Source organism: Acomys russatus, chromosome 13 (assembly GCF_903995435.1).
Source record: "Acomys russatus chromosome 13, mAcoRus1.1, whole genome shotgun sequence".
Lineage (NCBI taxonomy): Eukaryota > Metazoa > Chordata > Mammalia > Rodentia > Muridae > Acomys > Acomys russatus.
Genome location: NC_067149.1, coordinates 40,873,600 through 40,894,373, shown reverse-complemented (window position 1 = coordinate 40,894,373; position 20,774 = coordinate 40,873,600). Strand labels below are relative to the sequence as shown.

Below are 20,774 nucleotides of genomic sequence, written 5' to 3'. Positions count from 1 at the left end.
CTGGCTTGGGGCCTCAGTTTACCTATCAAATGAGACCTTGCAGCTCGTTTTACCAGCCCCTGACTAGTTTTCTGAGCTTTCCATGGGCCCAGCTCCCTTTAACCACTAGAGGGTAGGGAGAGAGGAGATAGGAGCCTAAGAACCCAAAGGGAGGTCCCAGAACTGTTCTGAAAGCAACTCCAGGTTCAAACTGGCCAGCCGCTGGCATCTCAGAAATGCTGCTTAAAAAACCATCTGCCTCTGACCAACTGCTGATTTCAAGATCCTCTCTGGACCTCACTTGTCCCCGCTGGCAAGGGTCCTGCTGAAGACCAAAGGGCAAGTAAGCATGTTGGAGGGTATGTACTAGAACCACTGGGCCCCCTTCGCCCATCTGAGAGCTTGCGCCCCTCAACTCCCAATCCCCAGGTCCTGAGCCGCAGGCTCCTCCTCCATTGACATCAGAGCCGCAGGCGGGCCCAGAGAGCCCTAGCCGAGCGCCAGCGACTGAACAAGCAGGCTGACCAGGCACGGACTCTGCGGGAGCTCCGCACCGGCCACTTCGGCCCTCGCAGCCAGCCCCGAGGCGGGGCAGCCGCAGGTACAGCTGGGGGACGCCTTGCTCGGTGTGGCAGGGAGCTCAAACCGCAGGATAGGAAGCCCAAGGGTGGGAGGGGCGGTTGGTCCCTGGACGGAATAGGGCTGGGCCTTTTTTCTCCCAGCTCCGTCCCAGGCCCATCAGGTGCTAAGTGACATCAAGGGATATTGACTGGGTATCAGAACAAGGTGAGGAGGGGGTCTGTGTGTGGCCGTATGTCCAAGCTCTAGGCCCGACTGTGGAAGGGCGTGGGCATTTGGAAGTGTAGGTGGAGGAGGGCCTGTGAGGGGTTCCCTGAAGTAAGCATGTGCTTCAGTAGTGTGAGGATGTCTGAGAATTATTTTTATTGATTGATTGATTTTTGTTTTGTTTTTTGTTGCATTTGGTGCTCAAGGATATACTAATGTCTGGCTTACAGGGTAGGAAGTCAGAGTTGGGGGAGGTTTTGTCCCGTTCTAAGGGTGTTTAGAGTTAGGTAGAGTTAAGGCTTGGTTTGCGTGTAGGGCATTGAGCAGAGGAGTTGGAGGGTGTAGAGAGAAAGTTGCCATGTCTGGTATGTGGGAATGGATGCCACCTTGTTCATGTGTGCATGCAATCGGTACTGGAGTGTAAGGGGTCTGGGTGAGTGGTGTTTGGACAAACAGGTAGGTGTGAGTATGAGGGTGTCTGGGAGCTGTGTATATAAACATGTGTGTTGGTGCTAGGGAGTATGCACACAATCAGGTGTCATGGTGTGCAGTGTGCTGGGTCTAATAGTCAGGTGTTTAAGTCAAGATTCATGGAAGCCCTCGGGTAGAGTGTCTGCTGCAGTGTAGAACTGTTAGGGTCAGTGCTGTCCTTCAGGTGAGTTTGCCTTGACTTCTTCTTCTTCTTCTTTTTTTTTTTTTTTTTTTTTTTTTTTCGAGACAGGGTTTCTCTGTGTAGCCTTGGCTATCCTGGACCCGCTTTGTAGACCAGGCTAGCCTCGAACTCACAGCGATCCACCTGCTTCTGCCTCCCGAGTGCTGGGATTAAAGGCGTGCGCCACCACACCCAGCTCGCCTTGACTTCTTGACTTTACCATTGGCTCCTTTCTCAGAAGCCTCTGGCCCTGGGATGGCTGGTCAACACTCTGGGAAAAGGTCTCATCCAGGGAGTAGACTTTCAGTTCTGGTCAGGATGTCCTTCCTGGAGCTATAGGGCACAAGGAGTTATTTTGGCTTTACCCTTTAATTGATTTGGGGTGTTAAGAGACTTTTCTGAATGATCCCCAGCCTAGCTTCCTACTGGAACTAAGGAGACAGCCTTTGCCCTTAGCAAGTTCAATTGGTACCATGGCTGGGTGTCTCTTGGGCAACTCCGGACTCACCCTAGCCATCTTCAACCTCAGGTTCTTATATCCCTGTGATGCATGGGGAGAGGACCCACCCTCTCCTATAGTATGAGACAGAGGTCTCCAGGGAAAGGTTCAAGATAGATAAGGTCAGACCAGGAGGGGACAGATGGGTGGGACAAGGCTGCTGGGACACAGACAGGGAGTCAGGAGAGCTAGGCCTGGGGAGTTCCAGCTGTGGCTGATGTTGCCTTGGTAACAGTGAGAAGGAGCTATTTAAAAACGTGGCTGAGATATTGCTGGAAGCCCAGGCTGCCGGAAACCTGATTTCCAAGAGGCTAGGGCGTCAAAGAGGAGGAGGGAGAGGACACCCCAACCCTTCCCAGGATGGGGCTGGGGCGTCACTGCTTCTGGGCATAAGGCTCCTCTCGGGTGCTAGGCTGCTTCTGGCTGCTCTGTGGTTCTAACTGCTATCTTCCTTGAGGGGAGGGTTTCCTTGGGTGTTAGGATTCAGAGAAAGACTGGGGCAAAATGGAGAATAAAGTGAAGGCATGCATGAATACTGAGAATTTTGTTACCAAGAATGATTATTTTTTTCTAGGTACAAGAATTTTTCAACAAATGTTGTTGAATGAACAAATGACGGGTGGAGGCTGACTGACTGTGTCAATGAACAGATCAAGGAATGAATGCACTGACGTTGGCTGAATGGTGATTGGACACGATGCAGCTGATCCTCAGAGAGGCTAGGCCCTCTGAATCTCTCCCTCCATTTCCTTTCTAGGAGCCCTGGCTGTGGCTGGGGGGCAGTGGGCCATGCCAGGGGCAGTGGAAGGCCCCAGGTGGAAGCAGGCGGAAGACATTAGGGATATTTATGATTTCCGAGATGTTCTGGGCACGTGAGTCTCAGGGTGGAGTGGTGGTAGTGGTGGTGGTGGTGGTGGTGGTGGTGGTGTGGAGTGACGTCTGAGATGGTGACAGAATTGGGAAGAGCTTGATGTTGGGAGGGGTTGTGTCTGGGGTGATGCTTCCTCTGGCCAGTTGGTCAGCACTTCCCTTTTCCACAGACGAGGGCCTGTGGCAGCTTTGCCATGGTGCAGACTGGTCCAGCTTTTTGGTTTTGGCTATCAGTGGGTAGGATGGGATCCTTATGAAGAGAAGGAAGTGCAGGAGAATAGAAGAGGCAGTCATCTAGCTTGCTGCCAAAGCTGGGTTCAGAAACTGAGGCTGGACATGGATGCTTTTGATGGTGGGAATCCAAACACAACGCAAACCTGGCTGCTCCTTTACAAGCTGGTCCTTGAGCCACAGACACAACATGACAGGCAGATGTGTATTATGCTCTTACTGAGGTTGTAGAGACCAGAGTGGTCTGTTCTGCCTGGGGGACACTCCCTGGAGGACATGAAATATGGGAGCTGAAAGATGAGATGGGCAGCCTTGTGCTTGTCAAAAGGAGGAAGGTAACTCAAGGCAGGGGGAACAGTGCATGTAAAGGCTCAGAGGTCAGGCTACCATAGAAAGAAGCAGTCTGCTGGAACTTACAGTTAGGGCTGGGGAGGAGCTGAAGCAGTAAGAGATGGAAAGTGGGAGGGAATGCAAGGCCTTGAGAAGAGACTAAGGAAGCAAGTGTCATGCCACAGCACAGAGGAAGGCACTTAAGACAGGCCTTCAGTGCTGGAGAGATGGCTCGGCAGTTAAGAGCACTGGCTGGTTTTGCAGAGGATTAGATTCAATTCCCAGCACTGGTGGTGGCTTATAACCATCTGTAACTCCAGATTGAAGGGCTCTAATGCCCTCTCTTGACCTTTGTGGGCACCAGGTATGCACGTGGTGCAGACATACATGTAGGCATAAAGTAAAGAAATCTGGGGGCAAAAAAAGAAAAAGACTAGTCATAGTGTGTGGGCAAACTAGAGAGCGAAGAATGGCAACCAATGTTGTGATCACAGTCTCTAGTTATCTCAATGACTGAAATGCCACAGGGGGTGGCTTTGACTTATGACTTCTTATTCTCTCAGAGAAAGAAAATAGATGCAGAAATAATACCCTAGCAGATCCTCCGTGGTCAGTGAGTGCTAGTATGAATAGATTTATTTGTTGCTAAGAGTCTGCTGCTTAAACTCACTGAGCATATAAATCGCCTGTGGACCTCATTAAAATGCAGCATTTGATTTAGGAAGTTGAGGTTGGTAGGACCTGAGATTCTGCATTTAAAAAATATTCTCAGGTAATGGTATGATTCTGTGAGGTTCTAAAGGGCATTAAATTACCCATAATTCAAACTGACTTTAATAGAAAAAAAGAATCAATCAACCACACACATAATCAAGTATCAGGTTAGAGTTCAGGCCCAGTTGGCTCACATCAGAAAATCCCCAGCCTGGTTTCCTTTGGTTAGCTTCAGTGTGAAGCCAGCTCTCCTCAGTACTGACAAAGATGACTGCCATCCACTCCAGGTTCACATCCTACCAGCTTAGTAGGAAATTGCCTCATTAGCTATGCCAGGAAACTGGCATGTATGTGATCAGTTAGTGAGGCCAGGGACAGACACCTCTGACTGGCCAGGTCTGACTCATGTGACCAGTTATTGAGGCCAGGGGGTAGATGAGTGCTGAAGGACTGAGGTGGCCACATGGGCTACAGGCAATGAGGGAGTGAGCAAGGGAAGCTGGGGCTCTAGTTCCTCACCTTGCAAACCTGTCTCACAGGGGTGCCTTCTCAGAAGTGATCCTGGCAGAGGACAAGAGGACTCAGAAGCTGGTGGCCATCAAATGCATTGCAAAGAAGGCCCTGGAGGGCAAAGAAGGCAGCATGGAGAATGAGATCGCTGTGCTGCACAAGTGTGTGGGCTCTGCATTGACCCCGCCCTCCTCGTTCCCCAGCTGGAGAAATCCTTTCAATTCTGGCCCTCACAGGATGAGAACGTCTACTTGGCAGGGAGTGACTGGCACAGAGCTAACCTCCCAGATGAGATTTGGGTGCCAGGGCTTGTTTATAGAGGATGAATCTGTTCACGGGGCCTCAAGGTCAACCACTCCCACAGCTCTCTACTCACTTAGGCTCCTCCAACAGTGAAGCAGACATCTATTTGCAGACCCCCTGACTAAATTAGCAACCAGCTGATAGGAAATCTGCTCATGCTGCAAAGATGATAGCAAGCATTTGCTTCCATTGCCTCCCATTTCCTATTGAACAGAGAGGAGATGGTCATTTCATGTCCCTCACTCAAGGGGCTGGGATAATAAGGCCAGCGAGGACAAGAGACTTGTCCAAAGTTACACAGAAAGCCTGTGGGAGAGCCTTGTCTTTCTTATCACTGAGATCAATTGCCTTGGTTCATTTGCTGAGCACTGACTGTATGCAAGCGCTGTGCTTGCCTTATGTCATGTGATTCTTTTGTTTTGTTTTGGGTTTTGGAGACAGGGTTTCTGTGTAGCCTTGGCTGTTCTGGACTTGCTTTGTAGACCAGGCTGGCCTTGAACTCATAGAGATCTGCCCATTTCTGCCTTTCTAGTGCTGGGATTACGGTGTGCACCATCACGCCCGGCTTCATGTGACTCTTTGAAGGTCTGTTACTGGTCTTTTATATATGAAGATGCTCAGGCTCAGAGATGTCCAGTGCCAGAACACCATGGCTGAATTAGACATTTCCTATATTGATGTGAGCTTCAGGTCAAGGAGGTTGGCAAAGGTGTAAACACGAAACACTTGGAAGCCACATTCACATCAGAGCTGCAGAGTGAAAATAATAGTTCCCAAGTAGCACATGACAGAGGCAGGACCTGAGTGTGGGTCTCTCTGGGTAGAGGTAGCATCTGGGCCCAGTGCTTGCTTGCTTTTCCTTTCTTACCTTCTAGCATCTGGAACCCAGTGTGTTCCAGAACCTTGGTGTCCTGCCCTGGATGCAGGTACTGGGGAGCAGTTGAGCCATCCTAAGTGTAAACTAACTCATTTCTCTTTTTAGGATCAAGCACCCCAACATTGTAGCCCTGGATGACATCTATGAGAGTGGGGGCCACCTCTACCTCATCATGCAGCTGTGAGTGGCCTGTCTCTGCCTGTCCTTACTCCTCTCCCTGCTATCAGGCTCTCTTGGCCAGACTTTCCTGTCCATTGCTGCAGGGTTTCAGGTGGAGAGCTGTTTGACCGCATTGTGGAGAAAGGATTCTACACAGAACGGGATGCCAGCCGCCTCATCTTCCAGGTGCTGGATGCTGTCAAGTACCTGCATGACCTGGGCATTGTGCACCGGGATCTCAAGGTGGGATCTGAGGGGCCTAGTGAACTGTGCACCGGGGGAGGGGAACTCTGCCTATCCTGCCTTGTCTGTCCTTGGCCATCTCAGCCCCTCAGCTTCCCATTTACAAAATGAACCTGTGACCCCCTAAACCAGCTTCTCTTATTCCAGCTCAGACAGCGACACATGTAGGCTGGGTTGTATGTGTCTTTTTCTGATAATGAAACATCCTACTTACTCTTTGTAGAGAACAATTGGGACAGCAAAGCTTCAGAGAAATGGATACAGGTTTACATTGAAAAACACTTCAGTCAGCCGGGCGTGGTGGCACGCGCCTTTAATCCCAGCACTTGGGAGGCAAAGAATCACTGTGAGTTCGAGGCCAGCCTGGTCTACAAAGCGATTCCAGGACAGCCAAGGCTACAGAGAGACCCTGTCTCAAAAAACAAACAAAAAAGAGAAAGAAAGAAAGAAAAAGAAAAGAAAAACACTTCAGTCCATGCCAGGTGTGCTGGCACATGCCTGTAATCCCAGCACTTGAGGCAGAGGCAGGGAGATCTCTGTGAGTTCAAGGCCAGCCTGGTCTACAGAGTGAGTTCCAGGACAGCCAGGGCCACACTGAGACATCTTATCTCAGAAAACCAAAACCAAAACAACAAAAAAAGTTATTCAGTCTAGGATGGAAGGGCTCTGGGATACAACAGATGTTGGTTTGAAGTCTAGCCCTGCCATGCCCAAACTGGCTCTTGGGTCAATCTCTGTCTAAAAAGGTACTGTTTTTCTCATCTGAAAAGTGAGCTTGTTCAGACTGGCCAGGCTGCCTACGTGGTAGGATTGAAATCAGTGTGATACTTACCCAAAGTCCAGAATAGGAATTATGGAAGTAAAATTTTTAATGGTACTGGGGATTCTATAAGGTTTCTGAGGTCTATGAGAATCCTTCCCACAACCCCTTGGCCATGTTTTCTAGAACTTGGAGCATTCTAGAGAATTCCCTTGGGCTCTCTCTGGCGGGGGTACTGCTTATTTACCCAGAGCCTTATGTGTGATGCTAGACAGGCGCATTCCCTTCACTCCTAAGCCTCTTTTGTGTACCATTGCTGCTCCTTTGTCATCAGTATTTTAGGTTAGCATACAAAGCAATGGGTTTCATCACGGCATGCATCTTCATACACAGCTGTATTACACTTTGTTCCTCTCCCATGCCCCTTCTTCCTCGGGGAGTCCCCTTTTGCTTTCTTACTATACACATCCCATTGTTCTTTCTTCTTTGTACTTTGTATTCTGAGGCAGATTCTAAATTGCCCAGGCTAGCCTTAACTGACTGCTGTCAAGGCAAGCCTTGGACTTCTGTTTTCTGCATCAGCCACTGGAATGACTAGAACTCAGGCCTTTGTCACCTGTTTTTGAGACACAGTTTTGTGTATGTCAGGCTGGCTTTGAGCTCAATATGCAGCTGAGAACACACTGAACTCTTGCTCTTCCTGCTTTCACCCCTCTAGTGTTGGGGCAGCAGGTATACAAACCCGTACCCTAGCTAGCTCCTGATGGACTTAGCTAGCCACAGTGGATTGTGGAGAAGCGTATACGCTGCTAGGCTCTCGCTACCCTGACTGCCCTTCTTCTCTTTCCTACCCTCCTAGCCAGAGAACCTGCTGTACTACAGTCTGGATGAAGACTCCAAAATCATGATCTCCGACTTTGGCCTCTCCAAGATGGAGGACCCAGGCAGTGTGCTCTCTACAGCCTGTGGTACTCCAGGATATGTGGGTGAGGAGGGCCCTAGGTTGGGCCTGGGAATAAGGAAGCAGGAACTGCAGGGCAGACATTTGTCATCACCATATCCCCTTCTCTCTACAGCCCCTGAAGTCCTGGCCCAGAAGCCGTACAGCAAGGCAGTGGACTGCTGGTCCATAGGGGTCATTGCCTATATCCTGTAAGTTGGGGTAGGGTCAAGATGGCCTGTGGCTAGAGTTGTCCTTTCTGCTTTTTCCCCTCCTTCTATACAGTTATATTTAGCAGATAAATACTAGCAGATAGGGGTCCAGAGAGATGTCTCAGCAGTAAAGAGCAATTGCTGCTTTTCCAGAGGACCCAGGTTCAACTCCCAGCACCCACCCACATGGTGGCTCACAAACATCTATAACTCCAGTTCCAGGGGATCTGATGCCTTCTTTTGGTCTCTATGGGTACCATACACACATCACACATAATGCAGAGACTTACATGTAGGCAAAATACCCACATACATAAAAACAAATAAGCAAAAAAGCCAGCAGGCTTCACTTAAGAGATACCATGTTTCCAGCACTGCAGGAGCACTGAGGATTTAGCAGAAAATAAACCAAGCCAAGCCGGGTGTGGTGGCGCATGCCTATAATCCCAGTACCTGGAAGGCAGAGGCAGGCAGATCACTGTGATTTTGAGACTAGCCTGGTCTACAAGAGTTCAGGACAGCCAAGATAACACAGAGAAAGCCTACAGAGTGAGTCCAGGACAGCCAAGGCTACACAGAGAAACCCTGTCTCAAACAAACAACCAACCCAAAAAACAAAAGCCAAAAACAACAAAAAAGGGTTGACATGTAGAATCAATGAGTAAATAAATCTATAAAACTGTGGCATTTGGTAAAATCACTGCAAATACAATCAAGCAGGAAAAGGGAGATGGGGACAGATGTCATTTCAGACAGTGGAGGGCCCTTCATGGAGGTAACATCTGACTAGATTTCTAAAAAAGATTTATTTATTATTATGTGTACAGTGCTCTGCCTGCATGTACACCTGCCGGCCAGAGGAGTGCATCAGATCACATTATAGATGGTTGCGAGCCATCATGTGGTTGCTGGGAATTGAACTCAAGACCATTGTAAGAGCAGACAGTGCTCTTAACCTCTGAGCCATCTCTCCAGTGCCCCTGACTAGCTTTTGAATGATGTAAGGGATTCAAATATTTTAGGTGTCCTTGAACAGCATGTTCAAAGGACAGAAGGAAGGCCAGGACTGTCGGATGGAAGTGAAGGAGACACAGAACTGTGTGTGGTCTGTTCTGACTCTTGCACTGCCCCACAGCTCCATCTCTAAGCCAACAAGTATTCCTAAAGCTGACATGAGGATGGTTTCTCTCTGCCTAGGCTCTGTGGCTACCCGCCCTTCTATGATGAAAATGATGCCAAACTCTTTGAACAGATTTTGAAGGCCGAGTATGAGTTTGACTCTCCTTATTGGGACGACATCTCTGACTCTGGTACTTGGGTCTTTGCCTTCTTGCCTGGGCCCTCTTCAGGGGCCTTCTTCACCTGCTCCGGGGTCTCCTCACTGCCTCTCCAGGTCTCAGACTAACAGCTGAAGTCATATGTCTTACCTTGGCCCCTAATCTGAGAGATCTGTAGGCATTTATTCAGTCTTCAAACATAGCATTACAAAGATACCTCCCTTAGCCGGGCAGTGGTGGTGCACAACTTTAATCCCAGCACCCAGGAGACAGAGGCAGGTGGATCGCTGTGAGTTCGAGGCTAGCCTGCTCTACGAAGTGAGTCCAGGACAGCCAAGACTACACAGAGAAACTCTGTCTTGAAAAAAAAAAAAGTTCCACTTCCCCTAAGGCTTACTGATGCCCTGAGGCTTAAATAACATAAATATGTCCATGTCTCAGGTAGGGACCAGTGTGTGATAGCTGCACAGTGGTTTACACATTAGTGTGAGCACACTGAGTGGATTCTTCTGTAAATATGTTCTCAAAGGAGGCAGCGAGAAGGCTTGGGTGTGGAGTGGTGTGTTAGGGGACCAGGCCCTTTTCCTGCTTTGTTGCCAGGTGAGATGTGAGGGAATGAGCACTGTCTTGGGGTGCCCACAGGCATGGTCACGCTGTATCTTTGCTTTTGTCTTGCGGCTTTAGCCAAAGATTTCATACGGCACTTGATGGAGAAAGACCCGGAGAAGAGATTCACCTGTGAGCAGGCCTTGCAGCACCCATGGTGAGAGCTCCCAATCCAAACTATGTGTTAGGGTGGGACCTGGGAGCCCAGGCCTGGCCTCAGCCCCACCCTGCATATACCCTGCTCCTAGGATTGCAGGAGATACAGCTCTGGATAAGAATATCCACCAGTCAGTGAGTGAGCAGATCAAGAAGAACTTTGCCAAGAGCAAGTGGAAGGTCAGCATATACCCCTAACCCTGGGTGCTCCCCAGACTCAATGTGCACAGCACCACACAGTACCACGTGCATGCAGGACCTGCCCAGGGAGGCTTTCCAAAGAATCTCACTCAACAAAGGCTCCTTGACCCCTAAAGTCTAGAGAGGGTCACTGAGCGCCATCTTTAGAGGGACAGTCTACTTTCCAGGACTTATATGATGCAGCCCGTGGGACCCAAGAAGAAGGTGTCCACAGACCCATCAGCTGACTAGTAATTAACCAGGCAGAGAGAATACGCTTGAGGCAGAGGGAACGTGGGTACAAAGAGGCCAGGGTAAGCCTGCTGGATTAGAGGGGCTGAAAGAACTAAGGGAACGGAGTGTCAAGAGGCCAGGCTGGAGGAGCTGGAGAGGTTGGGCCACTGAGCTGCTTGCCTGCTGCAATGCGGCATCCACCTGTTGTAATGGATGCTCCCAGAAAGACTGAAAGCAGGAGCTCGTCTGAGGATGGGCTTTCAGGGTACAGAGAAGGCAAGGAGGGAAGCCTGGGATGCAGCATATGGAGGGGCTTGACTCAGCAGCAGCAAGAGGAACACAGGAGTGGTTTGAAAACAGGAGGTGGCCAGGTGTGGTGGCACACGTCTTTAATCCCAGCACTCGGGAGGCAGAGGCAGGAGGATTGCTGTGAGTTCAAAGCCAGCCTTGTCTATAAGTGAGGACAGCTAAGGCTACACAGAAATCCTGTCTTGAAAAACAAAACAAACAAACAAAAAAAAAAAAAAAAAAAAAGAAAGAAAGAAAGAAAGAAAGAAAGAAAGAAAGAAAACAGGAGGTAGCCTCACAAGAAACGAAGATGGAAGGCATATTGAGGGAGTGAGATGTCAAGGGCTGCCCAACCTTTTGGTTGGGAAAAAAGTGGACAATGGTACCATAACTGTGGTAATGATCCTAGCGACAGAACCAAGTCTTGAAGGGGCAGTTTTAAGTTTTGTACATGGTCAACTTGAGAGGCATATAGGAGCGATCCAAGATGGCTCAGTGGTTAAAAGCATTGGCTGCTCTTCCAGAGGACCCAGGCTCAATTCCTAGCACTCACATGGCAGCTCACAACTGTCCCTAACTCCAGGGGATCTAACACCTTCACACAGATTTATGTGCAGGCCAAAAAAAAAGTTCTCATAAAACAACAACAACAACAACAAAAGAGAGGCATATAGGACATAGGTGAATAAATTGTAAAATGACAGAAACAAGTATGTAAATTACCTAACCTTTCTGCACCTCAGTTTCATTCTTTGAAATTAATGCCACTTGAAGATGGTAAAGATCAAGAATTCAAGGACAGCCTGCTTGGGCTACATGAGATTTTTGTCTCAAAAAGCATGTGTGTGTGCACGTGCGTGTGTGCTGAGTACATAGCTCAGTTGGCAGAGTGCTTGTCTAGTACATATGAAACCCTGGGTCGGATCACTAGCATCACATAAAACCGGGCATGGTGGCAGCAGGATTCAGGAGAAGGAGGTAGAATTGGAGGAGAGCCAACATACAGGAGAACCCATCTTAAAAGACATCAGTGATGTCAATAGTGCTTGCCAGAGCTGAGTGCAGTGATGCACACCCTGAGTCCAGCACTTGGCAATCAGAGGCAGGCAGCTCTCTGTGGGTCCCAGAACAGCCAGCGCGACATAGTGAGCCCATCTCCCACAATCAAGCAAACAAACGTGCTTCTTGCCCCTGCTGTGTAGCACACATATGCTCGGAATCCCAGCACTTTGGATGCTGAGGTGCAACTACACAGCAAGACTGTCTAAAAGAGTGAAATGATACAAGAGTGCTGCTGCAGAGAATTTAGTGAAGATTAAATGAATGAACAGCCATGCAGTGTCCTTAGAGCTGTGTTGGTACATGTTTGTTAGAGGAATATGAATTAGTTTTACTTTCCTTTGTACACCTTTCGTATATGTGCTGTATGTATAATTTAGTAAGGCCTCACCGAGGTTTCTGGAGAGGACTTAGAGAGTCACTAAGTAACATCTGAATGGCAATAGCAGAGTCACTGCAAGACACCTATTGCTGACCCCCGGCCCTTGAGGCCCCTCTTCAGCAATCCCCCTCCCCTCTTTCCACAGCAAGCTTTCAATGCCACGGCTGTGGTTCGGCACATGAGGAAGCTGCAGCTGGGCACCAGCCAGGAGGGGCAGGGACAGACAGCTAGCCACGGAGAACTGCTGACACCCACAGCTGGGGGTAAGAGCCAGGGTGTGGAAGGGTATAGGTGGTCCCTGACGCACACGGCTGGAGCTGGAGCCTCCTCCACAGCCACCCTTGCCCTTTCCTCCCACACAGGGCCAGCAGCTGGCTGTTGCTGCCGAGACTGCTGTGTGGAGCCAGGCTCGGAACTCCCCCCAGCACCACCCCCAAGCTCTAGGGCCATGGATTGAACATCAAGGAAGTTGGGGTTTCTTTCATGGGAGGGGTTGGGATAGCCTGCTTCCTCCTCAGCCTAGAACTGGGGAGTTTCTTACCCCATATCGCCTCACCCCTTCCCTCTCATACTTCACTGCGTTTTCCATACAAATGTTTCTATTTTATTGCTCCTTCTTGTAATAAAGGGAAGATAAAACAAGACAGTTCTGTTTGTTCAAGTAGCTTCCTTGTCCCTTGTTGTATAAACTGACAGCTTGATTTAGGGTGCTGGCCTCTGAGGTAGGAGGAGTAAGCCTTCCTGACAGGAGATTGGGTGGGGACGGGGGAGAGAAGTGGAGAACAAAGGGAAAGATCCATGACACCTTTTGTCCCACCTAGCTTTCTGGCCTCTTAGATTCCTTTCTGCGTTTTGCTGGTGGCTCCTGAGGTCGGTTTGGTTGGCGCAGGTCAGCACTGAACAGCACCTATCAGGAGGAGGGCATGCTGAGGCCAGGGCTGGGGGTCAATGGAGAATACTTGGGGAGGTGGTGGGAGTGGGAGTCATGAGAACAGGTGGCTGAAGAGTGCAGGGGTCAGGCAGGGCTGAGGGAGCCTTTAGGGTCTGGGCTGGGTATACTTACTGCTTGGGCCCAGCCAGCATAAGGTCCCCACAGATTCCGGAAGAAGTTTCCTAAATTAGAAGTGAGGAGACTACGTTAATTTCCCCACATACGCTTTATCCACAGATAGGAATTGTGGGAGAGATGATTAAGAATGCAGGGGTTCCCCCACCTCAGCCCAATGCCCCAGCACTATACACTCTCCTCACCCAGTTCTTTGTTCGCCACGGGGCTCGGGCCCTTAGCCTGGGATGTGCTAGGGTGCCAGCCATAATCACGCTGGGCAATCTGCCACACATGGACATCCACAGGCACAGCCTCGGGTTTGTCAAGGGCCATTAAGCAGACGCAGTCAGCCACCTTTGACAAAAAGAGAACTGTTTTGGAAGAATGGCAGAATCTGGCCAGCATCCAAAGCCATCTGCTTCCTCCTTCCTCTAAGGTAGTACTAGTCTTGCATTCTCAGTCAATATGCAGTAGTTACTCATTACTCCTAAAAATAGCTCCCAGAAGACTTGTTCCTGAGTGAACATCTGTGTGGGCTGTGCATACTCTCATATAACCTGGGGAGAAGATATGACCATACTCTTCACAGATAAGAAAACCAGGGCTCTCAAGGGTAAAGTGTCTTGACCAAAATCACACAGCAGAAATTAGGCAATACCAAGATTTAATGCCAATCCATTAATAATTCTTTAAGTCAATAGGGCTGAAGAGATGACTCAGCAGTTAAGAACACTGGCTGCTCTTCCAGAAGACCTTGGTTCATTCTTCAGCACCCACATGGTGGCTCACAACCACCTATAACACCAGAGGATCTGGCACCTTCTTATGGCCCCCCTGAGTCATGCATGCAAGTGGTGTCCAAACATACATGCAGGCAAAATACACATACACACAATTTTTTTTTAATTTCAAAATTATTTAAATAAAAATCCATTTAAAATTTTAAAAATTGAGCCAGGTAGTAGTGACACATGTCATTAATCCCAGTACTCAGGAGGCAGAGACAGGCAGATCTCTGGGTTTAAGGTCGGCCTGGTCTACAGAGCAAGTACCAGGACAGTTTAGGTTACACAGAGAAACTCTGTCTTGAAAAACCAACCCCAGCTGGGCGTGGTGTCCCACACCTTTAATCCCAGTACTCGGGAAGCAGAGACAGGTGGATCACTATGAGTTCAGGGCCAGCCTGGTCTACAAAGCGAGTCCAGGACAGCCAAGGCTACAAAGAGAAACCCTGTCTCGAAAAACAAAAACAAAAATGAAAAACCAACCCCTACCGGGCGTGGTGGTGCAGGCCTATAATCCAGCACTCAGGAGGCAGAGGTCGGCAGGTCTCTGTGAGTTCGAGGCCAGCCTGGTCTACAAAGGGAGTCTTCAGAAGCTGGTTCTCTCCTGTACTCTTAGGTATGCCATGATTCCACCTCTCCTACTCTCAGCGTGGGTGAGGAAGCCTCGTCCTACCTCTCTGGGGCCTCACCTTGGTGCCCACTCCAGGCAGGGTGCAGAGAGCCTTGTGAGCTTCTTCATAAGAGGCCACTCGAAGTTGCTGCAGCCAAGCCAGCCCACCTTGCTCTTCGAGGATGGCTTTGGCACTGGCACTTACATAGCGGGCACGGTACCCCAGGCCCAACTTCCTGAGGTGAGCCTCTACTTCTGGACCTGTGGGAGTGGAGAGGGATGGAAGGGTCAGATGCCCTCAGTTTGTTCCTGTCCTCAGGTTAGAGTATACGATCCCCCACCACAATGCTTTTCTAGGCACATCGTCCCTATTTACTGTCCTCTAGGAGTCAGTGGACACTTGGCTATGAACAAGAAAACAGTCAAGGCCTGAGTTCTGCCCCACAAATGTTCACTTAGCACTTCCTATGTGTTGGATTCTGAAGCAGGGGCTGAGAACTCCTGCTCTGGAGAAACCCCCACTTGAGCTCTTTAGTTCAAGAAGCATTCACACCTATGGCCTAAAAAGCTGCAGGAGCTTGGGAAAGGCTCAGCAGGTAAATGCACTTGCTGCATAGGCCTCATTGCCTGAGACCAATCCTCAGAACTCATGTAAAAAGCCAGATGAAGAAGTTCTTATTGGTAATCCCAGCATTCCTAAGGTGAGATGGGAGGCAGAGATAGAAGAATCTGCTGGAAGCTCACAGGCCAGCTAGCTTGATATACAGCTCAGTGACAGAAACAAGAGACTTTGCCTTAAACATGCACACACTCACGCATGCACGCGCGCGCGCACACACCCACACACAGATTGACTTCTGAAAAGATGTGTATTTTTTTTGTTTTTGTTTTTTTCTGTTTTTCGAGACAGGGTTTTTCTGTGTAGCCTTGGCTGTCCTAGACTCGATTTGCAGACCAGGTTAGTCTCGAACTCACAGTGATATGTCTGCCTTCGGCTCCTGAGTGCCTCCTGAGTGGGATTAAAAGCATGCGCCACCATGCCTGGCTTTGAAAAGCTGATTTCTGATCTTCAAGTGTGTGCACTTGCACTTACACATGCTCATAAAATAAGTGATTATAGCAAGGGCTATGTGTCACACACACACTGACTGGCAAAGCATATTATGCTTTCTTGCTTTTCCTTTTTTTAAAATTAATTTTTCTTTTTTTTATTTAATTAATTTACTCAGATTACATCTCAATTGTTATCTCATCCCTTACATCCTCCTGTTCCTTCCTCCCTCCTGCTTTCACCCTATTCCCCTCAACCTATGTCTGTGACTGAGGGGGACCTCCTCCCCCATTATATGGTCACAGCCTATCAAGTCTCATCATGGTAGTCTGCTTATCCTTGCTTGCTTGCTTTTCTTAAGGATCCTAATGATAGCACCATTGTGTTACACATTTTACAGAGAAAGTAAATGCTTAGAAAGGGCTAAGTGGGCTGGAGAGATGGTTCAGCAGTTAAGAGCACCTGTTGCCCTTGCAGAAGGCCAGGCTTCAGTTCCCAGCATCTACATGCTGCCTCACAACCATCTGTAACTCCAGTTCTAGAGGAGCTGACATCCTTTACTGACCTCTTTGGGTACCAGTATGTGCACATTGTGTACATGTATACACTTTCAGACAAAGCACTCATACATATAAAAACTGTTCGTTTTTGTTTTTTGAGACAGGGCTTCTCTGTGTAATAGTTCTGGTTGTTCTGGTAGACCAGGCTAGCCTTAAACTCACAGAGATCCTTCTGCCTCTGTCTCCCGAGTGCTAGGATTAAAGGCATGTGCCACCATGCTTGGCCATATAAAATTCTTTTTAAAATTGAAGAATACAGCTGGGCGGTGGTGGCACACACCTTTAATCCCAGCACTTGGGAGGCAGAGGCAAGTGGATTGCTGTGAGTGCGAGGCCAGCCTGGTCTACAAACCAAGTCCAGGACAGCCAAGGCCACAGAGATCCTGTCTTGAAAAAACAAACAAAAAATTGAAGAATACACCTGACATTGGTCTTTGACTTCCACAACCACATGCATGTATGCACTTGCACATGTACATGTACACACTACTTACCTACTCATCCATCAACCCACCCCTCCAACACAAAGACAAGGGCATGATGGGATACGGTCTTTCACTCAGGTATGGGACAGCGCCATGTCCTTAAACTTGTTCCTTTTCGAAGCCTTATAATTAACTTACTCACCCCCAAACCCTTCTAAATAGAAACTGGCATTCCCATTCTATCAACAATTTAAACCAATCTTAGAGAGGCAAATGAATTCCTTGAACACTTATGATTATTAAGCCAAGAGCAGAGACTCAAGACCTCTCTTAGCACCAAAAAACAATGCAAGGCAGGCTCCCTGTTACTCAGTAAGCATTCGTCTAGCTTGGTCCCCGTATCTGCTAACCAATATACTTGCCTCACAGGGCAAGTGAGTTGGGCTCACTAAAGTGACAGCAGCTTAAAATTTCCACTTATTTCCTATGTGGGATGCAGGATGTGTCTCCCTTTATTCAGTCCTCCTGATTGTGACAGGATATGTAACATTAATTTCCATTTCACAGGTTCAGAACTGAAGCACCCAGATGCTAAATAACATACGTAAGTGTCAGAGTTAGGATTCAGATCCAGACAGTCTGTCTCAGATCTTATGCCTGCAACCCTCAACTACTGAATGCTGTGTACATGTTTCGCTCACGAGCTTCTGAATATACTGACAAACAGCCAACTAGTGAGGTGCTGATATTTCAGGGACAAGATCTGAAGATGAGTTGTAACCGGGCGTGATCAAACCACACATAGTGGTTCTGGATGGAGACAGTGTTTGGGATGGTGGGAAGCTTGGAGGCAGGAGCTGGTAGCTTGGAGTAGGTCTTGCTGTCCAAATGCTGAATTCTGGGGACCCACCTACTCACCAGCCAGGGCCTGTAGGCTTGGGAAGCCATGGTAAGTGACATGATCAAGCTGAATGAGGCGAGGACCATACGCCTGGCATAGCCTTTCCACCATACCACTGATTCGAGCAATGTTGTTGTTGGAAGAACAGATGAAAGAGAAAAGGCATTCGGTGGGGTCTTGTCTCAGCAGTCTCACACCTGAAAAGGAGAAGGCTACGGGTAGGAGACATACCTGTTTTAGGATTGGCTTCCTTGAATCCCTCTAAATCAGATACTACACTTTGAAGCTCCAGGGAAACCCAGAAGTATAATGGACTGCTCCTGTAGAGAAATCAACACTAGACCTCTCCTGCCTTGTGGTTTAAAAAAAAAAAGGCTATAAACTGAACACCACACGAACAGAGCCTTTTGTCCATTTTTATCCTTCCCCGGTCAAAGAAAAAATGTGATTTTGCATATATGACAGAATGAATGTCATCACCTGCTCCAGGACACATATTTTTATCATTTTGCTGTGATGATCACCATCACTATAATATCAACAGCAATGTGCTAAGTACTAGTCTAAGCACTTTAATAATTGAACTTTGTTATTATCATGTCTATGTGAGTGTAGGCATTAAACTTGGATCATCAGGCTTGCATGACAAGTCACTTTATCTGCTGAGCTATTTCCTTGGCCCTATATCTGCATTTTACAGAGGGCAAACTGAATCACAGAGATGTAACTTAACAAATGTAGGGGCTGGAGAGATGGCTCAGTGGTTAAGAGCCTCGCCTGCTCTTCCGAAAGTTCTGAGTTCAATTCCCAGCAACTACATAGTGGTTCACAACCATCTGTAATGTGATTTGATGCCCTCTTCTGGCCTACAGGTGTACATGCAGTCAGAATACTGTATACATAATAAATAAATAATGTTTTTTTTTTTTTTAAAAGAGGGCTGGAGAGATGGCTCAGAGGTTAAGAGCACTATCTGCTCTTCCAAAGGTCCTGAGTTCAATTCCCAGCAACCACATGGTGGCTTTCAACCATCTATAATGAGATCTGGTGCCCTCTTCTGGGGGGGGGGGGCAGGTGTACATGTAGGCAGAGCACCGTGTCCATAATAAATAAATCTCTAAAAAACAAAAACAAAAGTACACCAGCACTTGGGAGGCAGAGGCAGGTGGATCTCTGTGAGTTCTAGGTCAGCCTGATCTACAAAGCGAGTCTAGGACAGCCAGGGCTATTACCCTGTCTTGAAAAACCAAACCAAACCAAACCAAAAAACAAAACAAAACACCAAATGTACTAAAGACATCATTCCTGCCTTTTGTACTCACCTTGGAATTTCTGAGCCACTTTTTGGAAGTGGGAGTCCGCAGAAGCCCAATGGCCATACAGCTGACCCAGGCTGACATCCAGCTGAAAGTACTTATGTAAGGCTCGCAGCTCCTCCAGGGTGGGCCTGCCGACCTGACCCTTGTCTCCTCGGTACACGGTGCAATAGAGCTGCTCCTCGGTCTGAGTCAGTGTCCATACTTGATCTGCCAGCACGCCACTCCAGTGTGCAGGGCTTTGCTCCCTCCACCTGAGCACTCCAGTAGACAGCCCTTGCACTCAGTTACCCATCTTGTACTCTTTAAGGTCCCACCTGTCTTACAAATGTCCCACCCATAAACTCACTAGTTATAAATAAAAGTAGTATGTTTTTCACCTTTAAAAAAAAAAAAAAAAAAGTGGTACTGGGGATTGAACCCAGAGCCCTGTGCATCATGAAAAGCAAGCACTCTTTAATACGGAGCTACATCCCCCAGCTCTCCCATTTATTTTTTTCCTCTTCTGAATGGTCCTCATAAGCCTGCACCCTCATCACCTGTATTTCTAAAAGGCGGTAACAGGCTAACCATCGGTGCTTATACTCCAAAGAATACTCTAATCCATCACTCCCCAACATCCCTGGTGGGTAGCATTAAGGAGTCAGCCTTCTAGGGCAGTCACTCACCGGAAGGACTGTCCAGAAGCTAAAACCAGGTCCAGACGCAGCTCAGAGCGTGGACAGGGGATAGAAGCCCAGAGGGCTGGGCTGGAGGTTAGGGTGCGATGCCTCATGCTGCTAGGCAGACAGGAACGGAATAACGTACAAATAGCAGTCTCCGGCCCATCACAGGCCAGTCCATTCAGCACCCAACCTTTCCGCGTCCTAAGGCCTAAGTCACAAGTAACCACGCCCACCCAGACTGTAGCACCAATGAGGTGTAAGGCCCATCCTCGTTTGAGCCTCCCTCCCGTCGTAACCCAGCCTCCTGCAAATTACGAAGGCCCTACTCCGCCCACTCTGCTTTTCTGTAAAACAGGCCCCTCCTCTTCCTCCAGACATGACACCGCCTCCAGAGCCTTCCGGCGTGAGCCTCCTTTTGCGCGGCCGTCGAGGTTTTGGAAAGGCGCGCCAACGCGGGTCTTCCGGGTCCCATCTTACTGTCACCGGAAGTAGATCCTAGCCCCCGCTTATTTGACCGGAGAGGTAGCCAATCCGAGGAGAAAGTGAGAGGCACCAATGAGAACTCGGGTGTGGCGGAGTGGGCGGGTCTGTCTGATGCGCGTAGCGGTTGGCCTGCGGGCCTCGCTGCTGGCGATTGGCCGCCGGCTTCTTTGCTCTGCCGTCCCACCTCAGGGTTTTCGGTGTGATCTCAGGGCCTGCGACTTCTCTGGCTGGCCCGCACGGGAGCCACATCCTTGCAGGGCATGTTGGTTCACGCCCGTCGTCCCAGCACTCGGTAGGCAGAGGCGGGAGGCACGTTTGAGGCTTAAGTAGGCTGGGCTACATGGCGAGACCCTGTCTCAAGAAAGAAACCAAAAGAACCTCATTTTCCCTTAAGCATTTCTCCACCTAGGCTCTTCTGAGGCAGTGTGAGTCAGTCCCAGAAGATCCTTTTTCAGTGCTGTCCTCTCCACCTACTGCCATGAAGCCCCGAGCGCGCCATCTCGGGCTTCCTCCCAGGCTTCAGAGGCCAGTCTCAGGTTTGTCAGGCTCAGTTAGAGCCCGCGGCCGCGCTGCCCTCCCCCAGCCTGAGCACGGCCCTTCAGCACACCCTATCTTCTACCCCCAGGCCGCGTAGAGCGAGCCTGTGTACAGGCTGTGTGTGGTTCCCATGCGGACAGTCTAAT

At 49.0% G+C, this 20,774-nt stretch overlaps 2 protein-coding genes across 4 annotated transcripts; one reads left to right on the top strand and one right to left on the bottom strand.

Moving 5' to 3' along the window:
* Nucleotides 1-444: 444 nt before the first annotated feature.
* On the top strand, nucleotides 445-12,889 carry Camk1 (calcium/calmodulin dependent protein kinase I). Of its 2 annotated transcripts, XM_051155070.1 has the most exons (12): nucleotides 445-580; nucleotides 2,674-2,788; nucleotides 4,601-4,732; nucleotides 5,857-5,931; nucleotides 6,015-6,153; nucleotides 7,773-7,899; nucleotides 7,990-8,065; nucleotides 9,263-9,375; nucleotides 10,027-10,105; nucleotides 10,197-10,284; nucleotides 12,393-12,510; nucleotides 12,610-12,889. In XM_051155070.1, exons 2-12 carry the CDS (start codon nucleotides 2,706-2,708, stop codon nucleotides 12,702-12,704), a joined length of 1,125 nt encoding a protein of 374 aa, XP_051011027.1. In that variant the 5' UTR covers nucleotides 445-580; nucleotides 2,674-2,705; the 3' UTR covers nucleotides 12,705-12,889. The 2 variants fall into 2 exon arrangements, with proteins under 2 accessions (XP_051011027.1, XP_051011028.1); XM_051155071.1 differs by lacking the exons at nucleotides 445-580; nucleotides 2,674-2,788; nucleotides 4,601-4,732 and adding an exon at nucleotides 4,751-4,918.
* Nucleotides 12,890-13,011: 122 nt separating this feature from the next.
* On the bottom strand, nucleotides 13,012-19,778 carry Ogg1 (8-oxoguanine DNA glycosylase). 2 transcript variants are annotated; one of them, XM_051155072.1, is made up of 7 exons: nucleotides 19,612-19,778; nucleotides 18,950-19,197; nucleotides 17,645-17,824; nucleotides 14,770-14,951; nucleotides 13,499-13,649; nucleotides 13,311-13,360; nucleotides 13,012-13,154 (listed from the first exon to the last, which is right to left on the bottom strand). In XM_051155072.1, exons 1-7 carry the CDS (start codon nucleotides 19,716-19,718, stop codon nucleotides 13,065-13,067), a joined length of 1,008 nt encoding a protein of 335 aa, XP_051011029.1. In that variant the 5' UTR covers nucleotides 19,719-19,778; the 3' UTR covers nucleotides 13,012-13,064. The 2 variants fall into 2 exon arrangements, with proteins under 2 accessions (XP_051011029.1, XP_051011030.1); XM_051155073.1 differs by lacking the exon at nucleotides 19,612-19,778 and having other exon boundaries at nucleotides 19,083-19,333.
* Between the last annotated feature and the right edge of the window lie 996 nt (nucleotides 19,779-20,774).

What these genes read in the sequence shown, in the direction of transcription:
- Camk1 (XM_051155070.1), top strand. Translation starts at nt 2,706, where the DNA reads ATGCCAGGGGCAGTGGAAGGCCCCAGGTGGAAGCAGGCGGAAGACATT. An exon ending in TTCCGAGATGTTCTGGGCAC is followed by an intron (nt 2,789 to 4,600) that starts GTGAGTCTCAGG and finishes CCTGTCTCACAG; the next exon opens with GGGTGCCTTCTCAGAAGTGA. An exon ending in TTGTGCACCGGGATCTCAAG is followed by an intron (nt 6,154 to 7,772) that starts GTGGGATCTGAG and finishes CTACCCTCCTAG; the next exon opens with CCAGAGAACCTGCTGTACTA.
- Ogg1 (XM_051155072.1), bottom strand. Translation starts at nt 19,718, where the DNA reads ATGAGGCATCGCACCCTAACCTCCAGCCCAGCCCTCTGGGCTTCTATC. An exon ending in TGCCTGGAGTGGGCACCAAG is followed by an intron (nt 13,650 to 14,769) that starts GTGAGGCCCCAG and finishes TTTTTGTCAAAG; the next exon opens with GTGGCTGACTGCGTCTGCTT. An exon ending in ATGCTGGCTGGGCCCAAGCA is followed by an intron (nt 13,155 to 13,310) that starts GTAAGTATACCC and finishes TCCTCCTGATAG; the next exon opens with GTGCTGTTCAGTGCTGACCT.